Source organism: Anguilla anguilla, chromosome 14 (assembly GCF_013347855.1).
Source record: "Anguilla anguilla isolate fAngAng1 chromosome 14, fAngAng1.pri, whole genome shotgun sequence".
NCBI classification, from domain to species: Eukaryota; Metazoa; Chordata; class Actinopteri; order Anguilliformes; family Anguillidae; genus Anguilla; species Anguilla anguilla.
In genome coordinates, this window is record NC_049214.1 from 22,863,083 (window position 1) to 22,882,349 (window position 19,267).

General features: G+C 51.3%; 1 protein-coding gene across 2 annotated transcripts in view; it reads right to left on the minus strand.

Annotated features, from left to right (window-relative positions):
• Positions 1 to 391: 391 nt before the first annotated feature.
• LOC118212827 (tyrosine-protein kinase ABL1-like) overlaps positions 392 to 19,267 on the minus strand; it is a 39,715-nt gene continuing 20,839 nt past the window's right edge. For both annotated transcript variants that reach the window (XM_035391207.1, XM_035391208.1), the window contains exons 2-11: positions 11,393 to 11,557; positions 9,074 to 9,369; positions 7,808 to 8,080; positions 7,268 to 7,352; positions 6,345 to 6,522; positions 5,500 to 5,684; positions 4,723 to 4,875; positions 4,085 to 4,174; positions 3,654 to 3,782; positions 392 to 3,221 (exon numbers count right to left, since the gene is read on the minus strand). In XM_035391207.1, the coding sequence (XP_035247098.1) occupies positions 1,573 to 3,221; positions 3,654 to 3,782; positions 4,085 to 4,174; positions 4,723 to 4,875; positions 5,500 to 5,684; positions 6,345 to 6,522; positions 7,268 to 7,352; positions 7,808 to 8,080; positions 9,074 to 9,369; positions 11,393 to 11,557 (3,203 nt within the window). In that variant the 3' untranslated portion in view covers positions 392 to 1,572. The remainder of the gene's footprint in view (positions 3,222 to 3,653; positions 3,783 to 4,084; positions 4,175 to 4,722; positions 4,876 to 5,499; positions 5,685 to 6,344; positions 6,523 to 7,267; positions 7,353 to 7,807; positions 8,081 to 9,073; positions 9,370 to 11,392; positions 11,558 to 19,267) is intronic.

Genomic DNA, 19,267 nt, shown 5'->3' on the forward strand with positions numbered 1-19,267 from the left:
ATAATCGCAGTCAGACAGGGCAAATTTAGCAGAAAAAAAAAACAGCACAACTAATACTGAAAACATCAAAATACACTGTTTACGCAGAGTAAAACAGGAAAAGGAACGTCGAAACATCTTAGTATGATAAACTCTGACTCCGTCGGTTTGTTAGGTATGTACACAATTGTCCCCGCCTTTCGGCCTCACTCACAGCGACGGTTAGGATTCACGGTGCGAACGCAGGAGCGAGTGTGTGTTTCAGGCACAGATTGCTTTAGAGGCTGTACAACGGCTACGCTGCCCAAACTTTTGGCAAAATTACTAAAGGTCAAAGCAGCCACATTAGAGTTTCTGTCAGTATTGTGAATCAATCTGAGGACGTTAAAAAAATAAAATAAAAACTTTCCAATACAATAGTTTGAGTTTATTCCTGGTCGTTCCCCAGACCTCCTGGAGACAGTAGTGTGTTGGGTTACGTGATGAGGCGTCAGTCAGGCTTCCACACTGTCGGCAAACGTGAGAGACGTACTGAATTCTTAACACAAACCATAAACAAAAGTAACAGGACCGTCCATCAGGGTCCCGACTCTCCGGCCGGGCCGCCGGTGGTCCCGCGTTCCTGGACGGCGGCCCTGTAGACGGTTAAGGCACGAGTGCGTTCGGAGGACGGCGCAGAGAAGACGGCGGCCTCTCCGCCCCCAGGTCCTCTCCTTGGCGTAATATTGCAGCGATTTCAGTGAAGGCACCCGGTCCAATCCCAGCCCCGCGAAAAAAAAAACGTCCGCGTTTTTAACGACGCGTCGGCGGCCGTGACAGGGGAAGGGAAACGGAAAAAGGTCACGACCTTTGGGGGAACTCCCTGCCTCCGGAACGTTCTCAAAGGCAGTTCAGTCTCACACAGACTCCGGTGCTGCGTACCCCGTGAGTGACACGGCTAAAACACCTCTCTTTCCTTCGCTCTCGCCCTGTCCCAGAAGGCAACTGTCCAAAGGCATACACGTCCACGGTGCTCTGGAAATAAAGAAACCTCCCCCACACGCATCAGGCAAGAACTCGACAAATGAGACTCAAACGAGGAATGTAGGCCATCCTCCTCACAGCAGACCGTTAAAAAAGCATGATGGCTTTATTCGCAGTAATATTCATTTGAAATATTCATAAGGAAAATATGGACCGGTAAACCAATTAAAAACAATTCAAGTGAATGCAGACTCAAGCACAAGCCTTTTAGCCAAGGCTTTAAAACGCAGTGTTGCATTTGTTTCTGTAAGATATTTTGTTTTTGTGTTTCAAAAAACCCAGACACAACAGAAAAGGTTAAAAGGTTCTGTTGATTCTGTGCACAGAACCCTGCCCTGTTTTTTGCTTTCATTTTTTTTCCTTGTTTTTCTTTTTTTTTTCTTAAAATACCATCTATCAGGCAACGAGGGAAGGAATGTCAGTGAGCTTCACGCTACGAGCTGGCCCTCCCGGCCCGCCCACGCCCCTGCTCACGCTCTGGACCGACACAGTCCGGGCCGCCGGACCGCCGTAGACAGTTTGGAGGCACACCCCCCCCCAGCCCCACCCTCCAGCGCCTTTCCCACAGCGCTACCTCTGCACGATGTCGCTGATCTCCTTGACGGAGGACATCAGCTTGGCGAAGTCCTGCTGCTGCGCGCTGCCCCCGGTGGTGGCGGGGCAGATCTGCAGGTCCCGCAGGCTCTGCTCCAGCTTGTTGATGGCCTCGCGGAAGGCGAACTTGTTCCTCATCTGCTGGATGGACTCCACGTAGCTGACGCAGTACTTGGACAGGTTCTTGCCCGCTTCCAGGACGGCGCCGTGGCTGCCCGTCTGCTCCGAGTTGCGCTCGATGGCGGTCCGCAGCCGCTCGGTGCCCTCCAGCACCATCTCCCGGGTGACGGCGGGGCTGGGCTGCTTCTCCGCGGGCTGGCGGGTCTTGCGCAGCGAGCGGCGGGTGGTGATGAGGGGGATGAAGGACGTGGGGTTCGCCTGCTCCCCGCCGAGGGGCGGCGGCTGGGCGGGGGCGGAGGTGGGGGACCCGGTTTTGGGAGGCGGGAGTTTGGGGGCGGAGGTCAGGCTGGGTTTTTTGCTGGCCTCCGGCGGCGGTGGTGGGGCTCGCCCCTGTTCAGCCGGGTTGGAGCCACCGGGGTACGGGTCGAGGTGCGGGGCGGCCTTGCTTTTGCCGTCTGTCGGGGGGAGTTCGTGGGTGGGGCTCCAGGAGGCCTTCCCGGACTTGGAAGAGGACGGCGGGGGTGGCGGGGCCGGTTTGGGCTTCTGGAACTTTCCGCGGTCCCTGTGCTGGGACTGGTCGGGGCCGTGCTTGTTACGGCGGGCGCGGCACTCCTGCCCGGCGGCGCCCATGGCGGGGAACACGTTGGGCTTGAGCAGCTCGGCCTGCAGGGCGCTGGTGCGGGACGCCTCGCCCGGGTCGCTCGCCCCCTGGGGCCGGCGGCCCAGCTTGGGCGTCAGGCTGGGCGGGCTGGACCCCGGGCTGGACTCGCCGTCCCGGAACACGTCGTCCGCCGGCTCCTCCGCCTTCTTGGGCAGCCGCGGGGGCGGGGTGAGCGCTCCCGAGCGGGGCGGGGCGCCGTCGGCCCTCTGCTCGCCCACCCGCTTGCGGGGCAGGGCCGGCTTGTCGCGGCGCCTGTCGAAGGTCCCCGAGTCGAAGTGGTGGCGGGACTGCGGGTCGCGGGGCAGCGTCACGGACTTCCACTCGGTGCGGTCCGGCCCGGGGGGCACGCTGGAGGTCGAGGACGAGCGGAGGAACCGCTTGGAGTTGGACACGGGGTCCTCCTCCCCCGGCGGGGCAGCCGCCCCCTTACTCGCCCCGACACCGGACGGCGCGGGGCCGCCCTTCCTGCGAGCCTGCGGCGGGAAGGGCCCCGGGTACAGGGGGGCCCCGTTGGTGATGCCGCCGCCGCCGTTGTTGTTGGTGCTCAGGAACTTGCTGGGGTCGACGGGATGGGCGTCCCCGACCAGGGAGCCGTTGTTGAAGTCGTCCCGGCCGTCGATCGCCACCATCCCGGCGCGGCGGTCCAGGTGGCCGTCCACATCGCGGAAGGAGCTGCTGCGTTTGGGCGGCGTGGGCGCCGCCGTCTTCTTCTTCTTCCTGATGAGGCTGAAGATGCTGGTCTTGGACTTGTCCTTGTCCTTGTCCTCGTTCAGGTTGCTGTCCAGGAACACCCTCTCCTTCCGGGGTAGCATGGGCGAGACCGCCACCTCGGGCTCTGCTACATCTGCCGCGACAAAACCAGGGCAAAAAGCTCAGCTAATGTTGCAGCTAAAGCTCGGCTAACGTTCAGCTAATGTTCAGCTAAAGCCCGACTAAAGCTCAGCTAACGTTCAGCTGACGTTCAGCTACCGCTCAGCAAAAGCTTGGCTAACGTTTAGCTAACATTCAGCTAAAGCTCAGCCAATGTTCAGGTAATGTTTAGCTAACGTTCAGGTACCACTCAGCCAAAGCTCAGCTAACATTCAGCTATAGCAAAGCTGAAGCTCAGGTAACACTCAGCTAACGTTCAGCTAATTCTCAGTTCATGATACACAACTAGCCCTGCAGGGGCTTGACGGTCAACTTTCATGACAGCCTACTTTATATTTTATTTATGTATTCATTTATTTATTGATTGATTGATTGACTGCCTGATTGAAAAGCGGAGCAGACAGACCTAGCCCGTCTCCATCCTTGTTGTCCACGTTCCTCCGCAGGGTTCTGGTCTTGGTGGGCAGCTCAGGGGCCTGTTGGGCGGGGCCCAGAGTCACCTTCCGCCCCTTCTTCCCCAGCTCCTTCTCCACCTCTGACCCCCAACAGGCAAACCCAGGGTAAGTGTTCAGTAGGACCAACCGCAGTCACGTCATTATTAATGCAGCAATTCTTTAATATCAGCACATGCAAGGAATGACAGATGAGAAACTATGTGTGTGTGTGTGTGTGTGTGTGAGTGAGTGTGAGTATGTGTGTGTGTGTGTGGGGAAGAGAGTACTACAGAAAGAGAGAGTGAGACACAACACGATTGAGAGTGAGAGAGAAAGAGAGCAAGTGAGACAGAGTGCGAGAGAGAGAGAGAGAGATAAGAGTGAGAAAGCAACAAGAGCATACCGTCTGAGATGCTGGACTCCTGGAACATGGTCTCGAAGGCCTGGTGTGTTTCGGCGAAGGACGGCCTCTCGGCCGGGTTCCACTTCCAGCCTGGATCGAAGGAGAGAAACACCCCGCCTCAGCGAGAGCCCGAATCAGGGGAGTAACTGCAGACATCTATCCTTCTCTAATGCTCTATTATCCCCATCTACAGACATCTATCCTTCTCTAATGCTCCATTATCCCCAATCTGGAATACCCAGCCGTGTACATCAGTACTCATTCACGGTACCTCCGCTATCGATGCGCGATGGCAGGCCCGTATAACTAAGGATTAAAATAAGGCTGTTTACAGAAAACTCATGGAGCACCATGGGGTTCTATACCTGCTAAAACAGCTGCTTATCTCCCCTCATTTAAACAAAACTACCACCCACTTAACAGTGTCAAAGAACAACACATCCTTCAGACATCGCTTAGAAGCCCCGTTGAGTTAAACTGACTGTTGAGATTCTGTTGAGACGGCAGGTAGTCTAGCCATTTTGAGTAAGGGTAAGGACTCCACGTTAGTGGAGGATGAAAGGAAGGGTCAGAGCAGAGAGAGAGAGGGAAAGGGGGATGGCTGCGGAGGGAAAGCGGGACCGGACGGGGGAACTCACAGGCTTTCATGAGCTGGTAGACCTTCTCGGGGCAGCCCTCGGGCCGGTCCATGCGGTAGTCCTTCTCCAGGAGCTCGTACACCTGGGACAGGTCGATGCCGGGGTACGGGGACATCCCGTAGGTGGCGATCTCCCACAGCAGGACCCCGAACGCTGCGGAAATGAGGCGGAGTATCGCCCAGGTTTCAGTCTCAAGGCTACCGCCATCGGCTCAACACAGACACCTCACAACCTCAACACAACCCCAACACAGACACCTCACAACCCCAACACAACCCCAACACAGACACCTCACAACCCCAACACAACCCCAACACAGACACCTCACAACCCCAACACAGACACCTCACAACCCCAACACACACACCTCACAACCCCAACACAGACACCTCACAACCCCAACACAACCCCAACACAGACACCTCACAACCCCAACACAACCCCAACACAGACACCTCACAACCCCAACACACACACCTCATAACAACCCTTGGAGATGTTCTCGCCTGCACCTTTCAGATTCTGAACAACAAGTTTACTCTATCCTACATTTGCCAACTTTCGACATTTTTTTTGATGTCTGATTACTTCCAAACCCCTCAGCTGCCTTAAAAACACCTGAGAAGATACTCATGAGAACACAAAGATACCCTGTCAAACAGTCCCATGTACAGCTTGAGTGACACGTCCTCAGCAATCCTGTCAATCAGTCAAACTCATTCCATTTAAACTCCATTGTAATCCCCGCCCCCCTCATGCGACCCCACCCATACTGACCCCACACGTCGGACTTGATGGAGAACTTGTTGTAGGCCAGGCTCTCCGGAGCGGTCCATTTGATGGGGAACTTGGCGCCCGCGTGTGCCGTGTAGGTGTCCCCGGTCATGAGCCGGCTCAGCCCAAAGTCCGCCACCTTCACCAGGTGGTTCTCCCCGACCAGACAGTTCCGCGCAGCCAGATCCCTGGAGGAGAGAGGGGAAGGGGGGTCAGTCATGAGCCGGAACCAGACTGGCTCATTATAGCCCTTTCCCACTGTAGAGCTGAATCAGGCTGGCTCATTATAGCCCTTTCCCACTGTAGAGCTGAACCAGGCTGGCTCATTATAGCCCTTTCCCACTGTAGAGCTGAACCAGGCTGGCTCATTATAGCCCTTTCCCACTGTAGAGCTGAACCAGGCTGGCTCATTATAGCCCTTTCCCACTGTAGAGCTGAACCAGTCTGGCTCATTATAGCCCTTTCCCACTGTAGAGCTGAACCAGGCTGGCTCATTATAGCCCTTTTCCACTGTAGAGCTGAACCAGGCTGGCTCATTATAGCCCTTTCCCACTGTAGAGCTGAACCAGGCTGGCTCATTATACCCCTTTACCACTGTAGAGCTGAACCAGGCTGGCTCATTATACCCCTTTACCACTGTAGAGCTGAACCAGGCTGGCTCATTATACCCCTTTACCACTGTAGAGCTGAACCAGGCTGGCTCATTATAGCCCTTTCCCACTGTAGAGCTGAACCAGGCTGGCTCATTATACCCCTTTCCCATTGTAGAGCTGAACCAGGCTGGCTGTTGCACACCAGTGGCTGCAGACTGCTCGGGTGCGAGAGGTGCAGTGCACAGGTGAGCTCACCTGTGGATGAAGTTCTTCCTCTCCAGGTACTCCATGGCGGAGGAGATCTGCGTGGCCATGTAGAGCAGCACCACGGCGTTCACCTCCTCGCGGTTACACTCGCGCAGGTAGTCCAGCAGGTTGCCGTGGGTCATGAACTCCGTGATGATGTAGAAGGGCGGCTCCCGCGTGCACACGCCTGCCGGAACACGAGGGGGCGGAGTCAGAACCACACAGCATGACCTCTGCTACTGGCTTTAGGGGTCCCTCAGGGGTCCCCCTGGGGTTCCTCTGCATTCTGGCTAAATCCCCAGACTGCCTCTACAAAGCTGGCCATCTAATCAGGCCCCTCTTACACCTGACTTAATCGTTCCTTACCCCTTATGAAGCAGGGTTCACACAGACATCATGAAATTCGTTTCAAGGACTTTCAAGAACTTAATTCAAGCACTGTTTCCTCTTTCTTCTATTTTCTATGGCCTAGCGCAAAACAAGCAACTGAAATGTGTGCTGGTTCTCTGAAAGCATAACATTACATCATATAACATACAACAGTACAAATATTAAAATTGTTCTAATAGTTTACTAATATTGAATAGTATATTTGTAGTATTCTTTTTTCTATTGAAACAATAATATAAAATTTTAATTAACAAATTTTTGGGAAATCATCTCACACAACATTCTTTGAAAAATGTCATTTTAGTTTTAAGGACCTTTTCAAGCACTAGATGGAAAAAGAAACTCTTTTTCCGGGTATTCCAAGACTTAAAATTTCTGGCCATCAATTTCAAGCACTTTAAGCACTGGAAGAACCCTGATGAAAGATGCATGCTGTGTGCTGATTGAGTGGATGAACCAGCCGCTGCTTCTGATTGGTCGGCCCTTTGCGCATCACGGTTACGGTCACGGTCACAGTCACAGTCGCGGTCACGGTCACTCACCGAGCAGCTGGACCAGGTTGGGATGTTTGATCTCCTTCATCACCGCCGCCTCCTTCAGAAACTCCTCCACCTCCATGGTGTCCTCCTGCAGGACCAGAGAGAGGAGGAGCGTCAGGGTATGGGGCTCGGTAGATTTGTACCGAGGGCCACACAAACTGGTCTGCAATTTCACTTACCGGCCACTAGGTGGGGATATAATGATCTGTCTACAGTGCAGCACCTCAAACTCTGATTGAACTCATGCTTTCCTTCAAGTGAGAGCACCGCTCTCCTTCCTTCCCAATTTGAACTCTCTGGAGACCAGGGCTAACTTATTTAAACAACCTACTGTAATTACTCCACATGCTTAGGAGAAGCCCTTCTGGCTGGCAGAGTTTACTGTTTTTCATATTACCCACTGATAGGACTGGATATTTACAGAACCGACTGGGTGAATCATGCTGGCTTGAGAATACAACAAACAGTGCCCCACAGTGGACTTGACCCTGCAACCCCCTGAGCCAGGAGCCCAGCTCCCGGAGACAAGGCCTGCTCTCACACCTTCAGCGTCTTGACGGCCACGGTGAGGTTGTACTTCTTCCAGACGCCCTCGTAGACCTCGCCGTACTGGCCGCCGCCCAGCTTGTGCTTCATGGTGATGTCGGTGCGCTCCATCTCCCACTTGTCGTAGTTGGGCGAGACGCCATAGATGGTGGGCTTGTTGCGCTTGGGCGCCGGGTAGTGCAGCGTGGTGATGAGGCCGTCCGCCACCGTGGAGTGGTGGTGCACCAGCTCGGCCAGCGTGTTGAAGCGGCTCTCCGAGGACACGTAGAGCTGCGGGGGGGGGGGGGGGGGGGGGGGGGGGGGCGTTAACCATGCAGGTGGAACACGTTCCGTTTACAGCCAGACAGAGAGGGAATACATGTGAGGACTACCACTGCACATCTCTTCAGACTGGACCATGACTATCTCTGCACTACTCTTCAGACTGGACCATGACTATCTCTGCACTACTCTTCAGACGGGACCATGACTATCTCTGCACTACTCTTCAGACTGGACCATGACTATCTCTGCACTACTCTTCAGACTGGACCATGACTATCTCTGCACTACTCTTCAGACTGGACCATGACTATCTCTGCACTACTCTTCAGACTGGACCATGACTATCTCTGCACTACTCTTCAGACTGGACCATGACTATCCCTGCAATACTCTTCCGCAGGGTTACCCCCCAATCCAGTATCACTCATCTAACACTAGTATCTTGATCATATAGCGCTTCCATGTTGCACTCTTATCTTCATCTGGTACTTTCGTGTTGGACTTCATGTATGTCATCTTTATGTGTAGTCATGCCTCACTTCTAGTTTGACTTGCCGTAACTTCACTGACTTTACTGTGTGAACTAGACCTGATATTTATGGCTATGGATACATGATACTTTATGAGAACTGTACCTTATCTGGCCCGTGTTTTGTAGTTGTTCCAATAACCTTCGGTATGCACTTACTGTACATCGCTTTGGATAAAAGCGTTTGCCAAATAAAATGTAATGTAGCTATATTTCAACGGCAGGTAGAAAAATGTTCTTTGGTAAGGGAGGGGGACATCAGAACAATTCTGTGGTTGGATGCATTAATCGGTCTCTGCAGGGAGAGTTTAAACTCTCTAGTTCTCCCACAGAACTGAAAAGCTTGACATCATGTGACAACTGATCCATTTTGTCTCTACACACCGCGGGGACAAAGCAAACGAACATCCTGAATGGCTGCAGTGAGCCAATCACACGCGAGCCAGCCATGAGGTAGACGCAGTACTGACCTTGGCGTCGGACGCGGTGTTGATGCGGTAGTGGTAGACGCGGCCCTCGTAGCGCAGGGAGATGGACCTCTGGCCCGGGCTGCTCTCGCTCTCGCGCACCAGGAAGCTGCCGTTGATGCCGCTGCTCAGCAGGTACTCAGCCGCGTTGCGAGACACCGGCCCGTGGTACCAGCTGTGCTTCTCCAGGCTGTTGACCGGCGTGATGTAGTTGCTAGGCACCCAGCCCTGGCCGTTCTTGGTCTGGGCCTCGCACCACTCGCCATTGTGGTTGTAGCCCAGGACCCGCAGCTTTTCCCCTGGGCAGGAAGTGACATCACAACGAACATTACACACATCACAGCAAGGATCCCCTTCTGTTATCTGGTGTATGATGCTTAAAGCTCAAACCTAGTCATCCAGTTTTAAAATATTAATGTTATCAAATGAAAGTCATCCAGATTTAACATACTAATGTTATTTTTGCTTTTGCCTGTTGACACAACATGGACTTTTAGAAAAAATATTTTACAGCACTGCAAATTTTACAGCACATTTTAAATTAGAAATGCATTTCAAATTCTGGTGACTGTCATTTAAGTTGCTCCGTCCGCCTATGTTACTACCTTGGCGATCTGACCCTAGGGGCTAATGGGATTGAGGCTGCATCCTGGTGTAATCAGGTGTCAGTTTCCCTTATTCTGTGGCTGAATGGCTAAGTGGTAACAAACCAGCGCTCTACAGGCAATTACATACAAGGGAAAGCCACAAAAAAAGTTAAAAGTTAAAGCTGCCTGCCACAAACTGAAAGACTGGACCCCAATCTTCTGTGCAAACTAATATTTGGGAACCTGATTATGTGCATTCAGAGTTAAGAGCTTGGCTTCACTGAAACCCAACCTAATAATAATAATCATAATAATAATAAAAATTGCTTCATAAGGCACTGTTCATACAAAATGAAGGTTTACACCAATCAAGATGAAACAAAGTGTAAACAGTGCTATACAGAAACGCTGACCAACTGACCGACTGATGAAACACTTCCGAAATAAATAAAAACATTACTTATTTCAAAAACGTTCAGAGACAAAGTAACAGTAATATGCAAGATCACATAGCTGAGCTGGAGATTTATTTTGAGGTTGTGGATTCAATTTTCGATAAGAATTTCGGAATCCAGCCCTCAGATAGAGACCTACGTCATTTCTGACAAAATATCATTAACGACTGTCCTGTGGCAGCGTTTCAGAGAACATATCCAGCCGTAGGACCACCCTCAGTGGCTTACGTTTTCTAGGAAAACGAACACTCAATCTCTGGTGAGATATTCCTGTTTAAGATTAACAGTAAAGGCGTGTGTTTGGCATTCAGTTCTCCTTTAACAGAAGGACACGGTGCTCTCCACCCCCCCCCCTCAGCTGGGACACAGTGCTCTCCACCCCCCCCTCAGCTGGGACACAGTGCTCTCCACCCCCCCTCAGCTGGGACACAGTGCTCTCCACCCCCCCTCAGCTGGGACACAGTGCTCTCCACCCCCCTCAGCTGGGACACAGTGCTCTCCACCCCCCCCTCAGCTGGGACACAGTGCTCTCCACCCCCCCTCAGCTGGGACACAGTGCTCTCCACCCCCCTCAGCTGGGACACAGTGCTCTCCATCCCCCCTCAGCTGGGACACAGTGCTCTCCACCCCCCTCAGCTGTGTTACTGTATTACTCCAGAGCTCTGAGAGGAAGGGCAGGAGCACACTGTGCAGGGCCAGTTCTCCTTCGCTCCGTCCCTGCTTATCTTTGTTCTGTACTTTCTGTTCTCCGTCCCTGTTTCCCACTCTTGAGTCCACATTTCCCTCTGTTACACCCACCATTTTCCCACATATCTGTCTATTAAATCCCCATTTCCCTCAGTTCCATCCCCATTTCCCTCTGCTCCATCCCCATTTCCCTCTGTTCTATCCCCATTTCCCTCTGCTCCATCCCCATTTCCCCCTGCTCCATCCCCATTTCCCTCTGCTCCATCCCCATTTCCCTCTATTCCATCCCCATTTCCCTCAATTCCATCCCCATTTCCTTCTGTTCCATCCCCATTTCCCTCTGCTCCATCCCCATTTCCCTCTGCTCCATCCCCATTTCCCTCTGCTCCATCCCCATTTCCCTCTGCTCCATCCCCATTTCCTCTGCTCCATCCCCATTTCCCTCTGCTCCATCCCCATTTCCCTCTATTCCATCCCCATTTCCCTCAGTTCCATCCCAATTTCCCTCCGCTCCATCCCCATTTCCCTCAGTTCCATCCCCATTTCCCCCTGTTCCATCCCCATTTCCCTCTGCTCCATCCCCATTTCCCTACCTTTAGTGATGCTGAGCGTGTTGTCCCCACTCGCCACAAAGTCGTACAGGGCCACAAACAGATTGGGGTCATTCTCGCTGGGTCCCGACAGCAGGTTCTCTTTGGAGTTCCAGCGGGCCGCCTCCGTCAGACCCTGGGGCTCGAAATCCGGGCGCTGGAGAGCTTCTGCACAAAAACACACAGGGAAAACACACGAGCGTGCACGTCAGAGTAAACCTGCACAAGCACACACAGGGAAAACACACGAGCGTGCACGTCAGAGTAAACCTGCACAAGCACACACAGGGAAAACACATGAGCGTGCACGTCAGAGTAAACCTGCACAATCACACACAGGGAAAACACACGAGCGTGCACATCAGAGTAAACCTGAACAATCACACACAGGGAAAACACACGAGCGTGCACGTCAGAGTAAACCTGCACAAGCACACACAGGGAAAACACACGAGCGTGCACATCAGAGTAAACCTGCATGAGCACACAGAGGGAAAACACACGAGCGTGCACGTCAGAGTAAACCTGCACAAGCACACACAGGGAAAACACACGAGCGTGCACATCAGAGTAAACCTGCATGAGCACACACAGGGAAAACACACGAGCGTGCACGTCAGAGTAAACCTGCACAAGCACACACAGGGAAAACACACGAGCGTGCACGTCAGAGTAAACCTGCACAAGCACACACAGGGAAAACACACGAGCGTGCACGTCAGAGTAAACCTGCACAAGCACACACAGGGAAAACACACGAGCGTGCACGTCAGAGTAAACCTGCACAAGCACACACAGGGAAAACACACGAGCGTGCACGTCAGAGTAAACCTGCACAAGCACACACAGGGAAAACACACGAGCGTGCACGTCAGAGTAAACCTGCACAAGCACACACAGGGAAAACACATGAGCGTGCACGTCAGAGTAAACCTGCACAAGCACACACAGGGAAAACACACGAGCGTGCACATCAGAGTAAACCTGCACAAGCACACACAGGGAAAACACACGAGCGTGCACATCAGAGTAAACCTGCACAAGCACACACAGGGAAAACACACGAGCGTGCACGTCAGAGTAAACCTGCACAAGCACACACAGGGAAAACACACAAGCATGCATGTCAGAGTAAACCTGCACAAGCACACACAGGGAAAACACACGAGCGTGCACGTCAGAGTAAACCTGCACAAGCACACACAGGGAAAACACACGAGCGTGCACGTCAGTGTAAACCTGCACAATCACACACAGGGAAAACACGAGCGTGCACATCAGAGTAAACCTGAACAATCACACACAGGGAAAACACACAAGCGTGCACATCAGAGTAAACCTGCACAAGCACACACAGGGAAAACACACGAGCGTGCACATCAGAGTAAACCTGCATGAGCACACACAGGGAAAACACACGAGCGTGCACGTCAGAGTAAACCTGCACAAGGACACACAGGTTAAAACAGCATTTCCCAACCTTTTTCCTTCTTAACTTTCCATTAATTTACAGAATCTCATGGCGCAACACTCTCGAAAGCATAAGAAATGAACACCCTGCAGCCCCCCTTCACGTTGATGTGACGTGCCAACAGTAGGCCTAAATGTTCTTTTGGGGTTTTAATTAAGCGATATGCATTTTAATGACAGGTATTTTGGCTTTTGTGAATGGGATTTGTTCATTTAAGTTTTTTAATTCATTTGAACATTAAAATTTCGGTAAAGGATTTTTCACACGGCACACCTGACCTCGCCTGACGGCACACCGGTTGGGAAACGCTGGGTTAAAAACACGAGCGTGCACATCAGTGTACCCTTCCGCACGCTCCTGCTGTTTCTTTACACACGCCAGACGCACCTACACACACACACACATCACACACCACAGGGGACAGAGACACAGGGGGTCCCGTGACCTTTGACCCGAGCCATGCCCTTCCGATGTCACTGTCCAGGCTGCTAACAGGCGAGTGCAAACGGGGAAGCTAAGACGCGGCGCACACCGAATCCATTTCCCCAAGTGCAACATTCGCCCAGTCTACTCCGCAGCCCGGCTCGGACGGCTGAAATTTCAACGCTAGCTCCACCAGCTCAGCTACGTGGCGAGAGCGGGCGAAGGGACGCCGGGTGAGTCACCGTCCCCCTTCGGCGTGGGAGCCCGGGAGAAAACGCGCGCGGCCGCTAAGTTCAGTGCTAACGTGGCGCTAACGCGAGCTAAAGCAAGCACGCCGGCACCTGGTGTCAAATTAGCAGATGTTTACCGTCCTTTTTTCGCGAGAGGCAAAAAGCGCCTGACGCGGCGGGTGACGTAGAATAGCCGAAGACGCACGGGACCCCGGTTGTCCCCGGTGACGGAACGTTCCGCTCCGACGGTTCCGTGAAGCAGTGGAGGATTCCGGGAAACTCCACTCCACGCCCGCTGAGCGCAGATCATCCGGAGCAGCACGAGCGCTTTACTGTGCTGCTGCTTTCACAGCGCGGCGGTCAGCCGCCCAGCACACGCACACATTCTGTCTCCAAGCACTGACCCTGAGTCACACACCACCTGGCACACTGAGTGGTGGGGAATTCCAATTAGCCTTTCTCAAACTGATCCTGGATCAGCCTGCTGGGGAAGCGTATATCACCCTGGAGTGCAGGGGAATGAGGAAACAACACTCAATCACACACACACACACACACACACACCCGCACACTCACACACGTGTGCCCAGACACACACATTCACCCACACATCCACACAAATCAGTGATATTAGTGAAAGAGGTCCATGCCTTAAGCATGAACGTCAAAGCTGGCTTGACTGACTGTTTTAGTGACTGCAGGAGGGGTCTATCAGACAGGTGGGGAGGACCACACCACCCAAACGCAGCACCCAAACGCCCTCCTGGGAGCCAAAAGAGCTACATCAGGACAAACATAAAGCCCCCAGAATTGGCGGTAAGCCCCCGGCGTTGGCGGTAAGCTTTAAGCGTCCAGAGACCTGAGGTCTACAGCGGTCACACAGCGGTCACACAGCGGTCAAAGGGAGAGACCGTCCCCTGGGACCCTGGAGTGGAAAAGCCCATTTTGAGACGGGCAAACCCAGAGGACCCCCATACTGAAAGCCCCATAGAGAGAGCCCCGCGGCCTGTACGGGACTCCTCCAGCATGGGACGGGGCCTCCTGCTACAGCAACAAATCATCAGCCAACAACCTGAACAAGACCCACAGTCTAACTGCTCAGAGGGAGGAGAGGAGGGGAGAGGGGAGAGGATGGGGAGGGAGAGGAGAGGAGAGGAGAGGAGGGGAGGGGAGAGGAGGGAGAGGAGAGGAGGGGAGGGGAGAGGAGGGGAGGGGAGGAGAAGAGGAGAGGATGGGAGGAGAGAAGAAGAGAGGAGAGGAAAGGAGAGGAGAGATGGGGAGAGGAGAGGAGGGGAGGGGAGGGGAGAAGAGAGGAGAAGAGGAGAGGGGAGGAGGAGCAGAGAGGAGAAAGGAGAGGAGAGCAGAGAGGAACAGAGCAGAGCAGAGGAGAGGAAGAAAGAAAGGAAAACAGGAAAGAGTGGGAGTGTGACAGACAGGTCACCACGAGTGAGCAGCAGATCCACCCATATCATACCCTCCCTCACAGACCTCCTTAAATGCCTCGGCTGACTCCAGCCCACATCATCACTCAGGGGAAGAGCGGAAAAACAAGAGCGAATCGAGGAAAACAGAGGGGGGGGACAGCGAGAGAGAGAAACAGAGAGAAAGAGAGGGGGAGAGGCGAGGGGTCTTTGATGTAATGGGGTTGCTATGTATCTACTGGGGCTCTTGTTGAGGTAAATTGAATCGTGAACTGAATTATGAAGACATTTTGCCCAAAACTTTGCCATCCCTCTGCCGGGAAGCTCAAACTTCCTACACACGGACCTTTCAACAAGACAGTGATGGCGAACTTGCCACTGCAAAATCAACCAAGAAACTGGCCAAAAAATTACCAGCTCAGCCTTTAGACCAGAACCCTGTAGGTACAAAAGTAAACCCTATGGAAAATGTGTATAAGTTCACACATGCCAACTAAGGATCCTAGGTAAACAAAATAGTACACATAAAGCATACCTTTAATTATACTTCAAGTATTCTTGGGTCCAAAATAGTATACTTCAGGTAGGCCTATATTTCAGGATACTGTTTGTCCACATGGGGTCTTAAAACAATCAGCATGTAGGAATGGCCAAAGATGCTTCCCAGTATGCTCAGCAAAATCACCATAGAAGTTCTCTTTCACTCTCCAGATTGTTATCCAAGAGAGGTGCACTAAGTATTGAAAAACAGGGCTATGAATAATCATGACTAATCTTTTCCTTAAACAAAATCTTTTTCGGTGAGCAACTGTATTAGTATAAACATAAATGTTTCCTTTTCTGAGCATGCAAGATAGCACATTACCTGCACTGCTAATTTTATAAAGCCTTCTGTGGTCATCTTCATCACGGGGAGCGAATAATTTTGAAGGCACTGTTTATAGGAGCTGTGCCCATTACTGACCACATTTAGGCTATGCCACAAACACTACAACATTCCAATGTCATATCGTGTCATACGGACCAAGCCAATCTAGCATAAACTAAATTACAAAGAAAAGACCTTACACGTTCAGGACATCACCAGTATGAGAACTTAAGACTGATCCAGGCCTGTAAACCAGGTCACTGCAGAAAGTGTTCATTTGGTTTCACAGTATATCAGTGGTCCCAGCGAATAGTACAAATAAAACACAGAAACATACGGTTTAAATAAGGTTTGCTCTGCACTGCTGCACTAAAATGCGACGTTTACGTTCGTCAGAGTAAATGAGAAAAGCACCACGCTATGCACAAGGCCCTCGGCCAGTCAGTGCAATTCAGATGTAGTCATGTCTCTCCAGTGCTATTAAAGTCACACGCTACCTAATCTGACAATATTCAGAGTAAAAACGTACAGTCAGCTACTACACAGGCGAATGAAGCTTGCAGATCCTGAGAGCTAGCCAGCGCTAAACCACGCTAGCTGGACCGGGCACACGATGGAGAGCTGTGTATGTTTGTGTATGTAAGCTTGTGTGCAAAACAGTCGGCGGGAGTTTACAAGCTACTGTTCAACATAACCAGTTGTGTTAAAAGTATTGTGTTAAGAGAAAAGTATTTCAATTGTGAACTTATCCATTACATTACATGTATTTGGCAGATGCTATTATCCAAAGCGACGTACAATAAGTGCATACCGAAGGTCATTGGAACGACGACAAAACACAGGTTCGATCAGGTACAATAGTCATTTTGTACAGTTATTCACAGGCATGAACACGTTAAGTCCAGTTCATACAGTAAACATCACTCTTTAGTGTTCTTTAGTAATGTAACCATTCCAGGTGTACACATCACAAGCAGTCAAGCTTCACTTTTGTGGAGGAAGCCACAAACAGGGAATAAAGGTTAGATACTATCTAGTCTGTAGGTAATCAGAGCACTAGGTATAATTTAGTGGTGGGCATTGTTGGGCTGAATGGTCTGTTCTCATCATTATGTTATGTTATGGTATACGTTTCACAGGAGGCCGCTCAGCGGGAGATAAACAGGATATGACATCACATACGATAATGTGAGGATGTGACATCACGTCACATCCTCCAAAAAGGAAGTATATGACCCAGAAGTACTTTTAAGCACTTGCAAAGCCTGTTATTTTTCCATAACAGGAAGGAAAATGATAAAAAGCACTAAAATGGCACATATGAGGCTGTAATTAAATCAAGGATACAAAGAGCCGGTCAGTTTTGTCGAGGAGAAAGAAAAGAGTCAGAAACGTACCCTACACAAGTGAGGCAAGGCAGCCGTTTAGAGAGGATGGTAAGTTGCTCGGGATAAAACCCTCAGCTAAATGTGCGTAATGAAGTGAAATGTAATATAACAGAAGGATGCTTTTAGTACAGGGGCATGATTAAATAGAGAGACCTACCAGGGTGCCCTTTCTACCCAGTGCCATGGGCCACATCCCAACATGCAACAGCATTCTTTCACCTCACACAGTTTAACCCTTTAAGGTGTCAGGTCACAAATATGTGATTAGAACGTTCTCAACGGAACATTCTAACGCTGATGTAACAATCACTACTGGTAAAAAAAAAAAGAGTTCTAGAACTGACTTAGGATTTTGAAAAGACATTCCAATAAACATACTCTTCAAAGGGTTAATAGTTTTTTTTTTTTTTTTTAAGTGTCTTAAAAAACAAACATCTGGGGAGATGTGTCCTCCATTGTGACCAAACCACAAAAACATGCAAGAAACGCACATAAAATAAGAAAGTTGGCCAAAACTATTTCCAAAGCACGTGAATACGATGCTCTGACGTTCTTACTCAGAGTACAAACAGACAAATTAGGACATGCACTCTGCGTCTATAAAACGCAGCCCAAATACCATGCGTAACCAGAAATGACTCTGGCCACACATCCCCAAACTCTCCACAGAAAAGCACTACAATAAAAAATAATAAATACCACAATCCATTTAGCCGCTGTCACTCACGACCCACGCTGGATGACAAACATGCTAAAATCGCCACAATTTCAATTCAATTTTGTTTGTATAGCGCTTCACACAGAGACGATGCTACAAAGGCCCTTTAAAGAGGAAACAATGGAAAACCAGGCCTGAACCCCCACAAGGAGAGCAAGTGAACCCCAAAATACGTTGCCTTGCGGCCTACCCACCACCGTGAGGCCCCGTCGCCAGCGCCGGACCGCCGGACCTCTCTGTCCGAACGCAACATCCCCGGCCGCCGGGCACACAGGACTCCCATGGTGCACCAGGAGAGCCTATGGCGGTACCCCACGGTGCAGGGTCAGGAGGAGACGCTGGAGGGGCAGACGGCCATCTTGAGTTTGGCTTGGCTTGCGATGAAACGCAGCCTGGGGAGTTCACACAGCAAAGGCTTAAGCTCGCTCAAAGTGTAGCTAACGGAAGGTGTCCCTGTGGTTCTTTCACAAAAATCTCCTTTATTTTGTTAAAATTCCTGCCTCGTGTTATCAACGTGAAACAACTTCCCCAACAAAACCTGTTTTGATCATGTGACACTCTCTTGACGTCCGCGTCGAGAAGAAGAATTGCCTTAAACACGCTGAACTAAAAATTTAATTTTCTTCTCCTGGGTAAAACCTGCTGGATTCACTTGTGTGAATGAGTGCCCACATGATACGAGTTAAAAACATTCATAACTGCCCATAAAACAAGCCGTGTATCGCTGTATTTGACATGTCAAACGGAGATGCGCGCTGTCATTAGGAAGCTGTCACACTTTATGGGCTGAGAGTTTAATCCTCCCGTGCTCTGTAGATGTTACAGAGTGTTCCCTGGGTCAGGTGCATCGCAAGTGTTTGGCACTTTCCCTGCTGATTAAGCACAGCTGCCTCCAATTAAAATGAATGACACACAGCCCGTCCTTTCCGACCGTCACGGCCTGACGACAGGGCCAAAATGTCAACGTTTTTATGAAGACGTGGTTTAAATAAGACTAAAACACTTTGACCGCGAGCGAGGGCTGCGTCTGTTCATTTTAAGATGGCTGCCGGCCACAGGTGCCATTCACCGGACAATCACAAACAGACCGACAGCCCGAGTACTGGAGACTCCAGGCAGACTCGCTCCGCTGGCCCGGCTGAAACACACGGGGGGGCGACCCATAGAGCGACCCACACAGACCTCTACATGCAATCTGTTACACGGGCTGGATGTTTAACTGCGGTACCCCGCTTAATGGTGCACTGGTACCCCACCCCAAACCTTGGAATTCCAAGCCCAGTTCCTTAACCCTTTGAAGAGCAGGTTTTTTGCAATGTTTTTTTTTTTTTTTTTTTTCAAAATTCAGTGAAAGTCAGT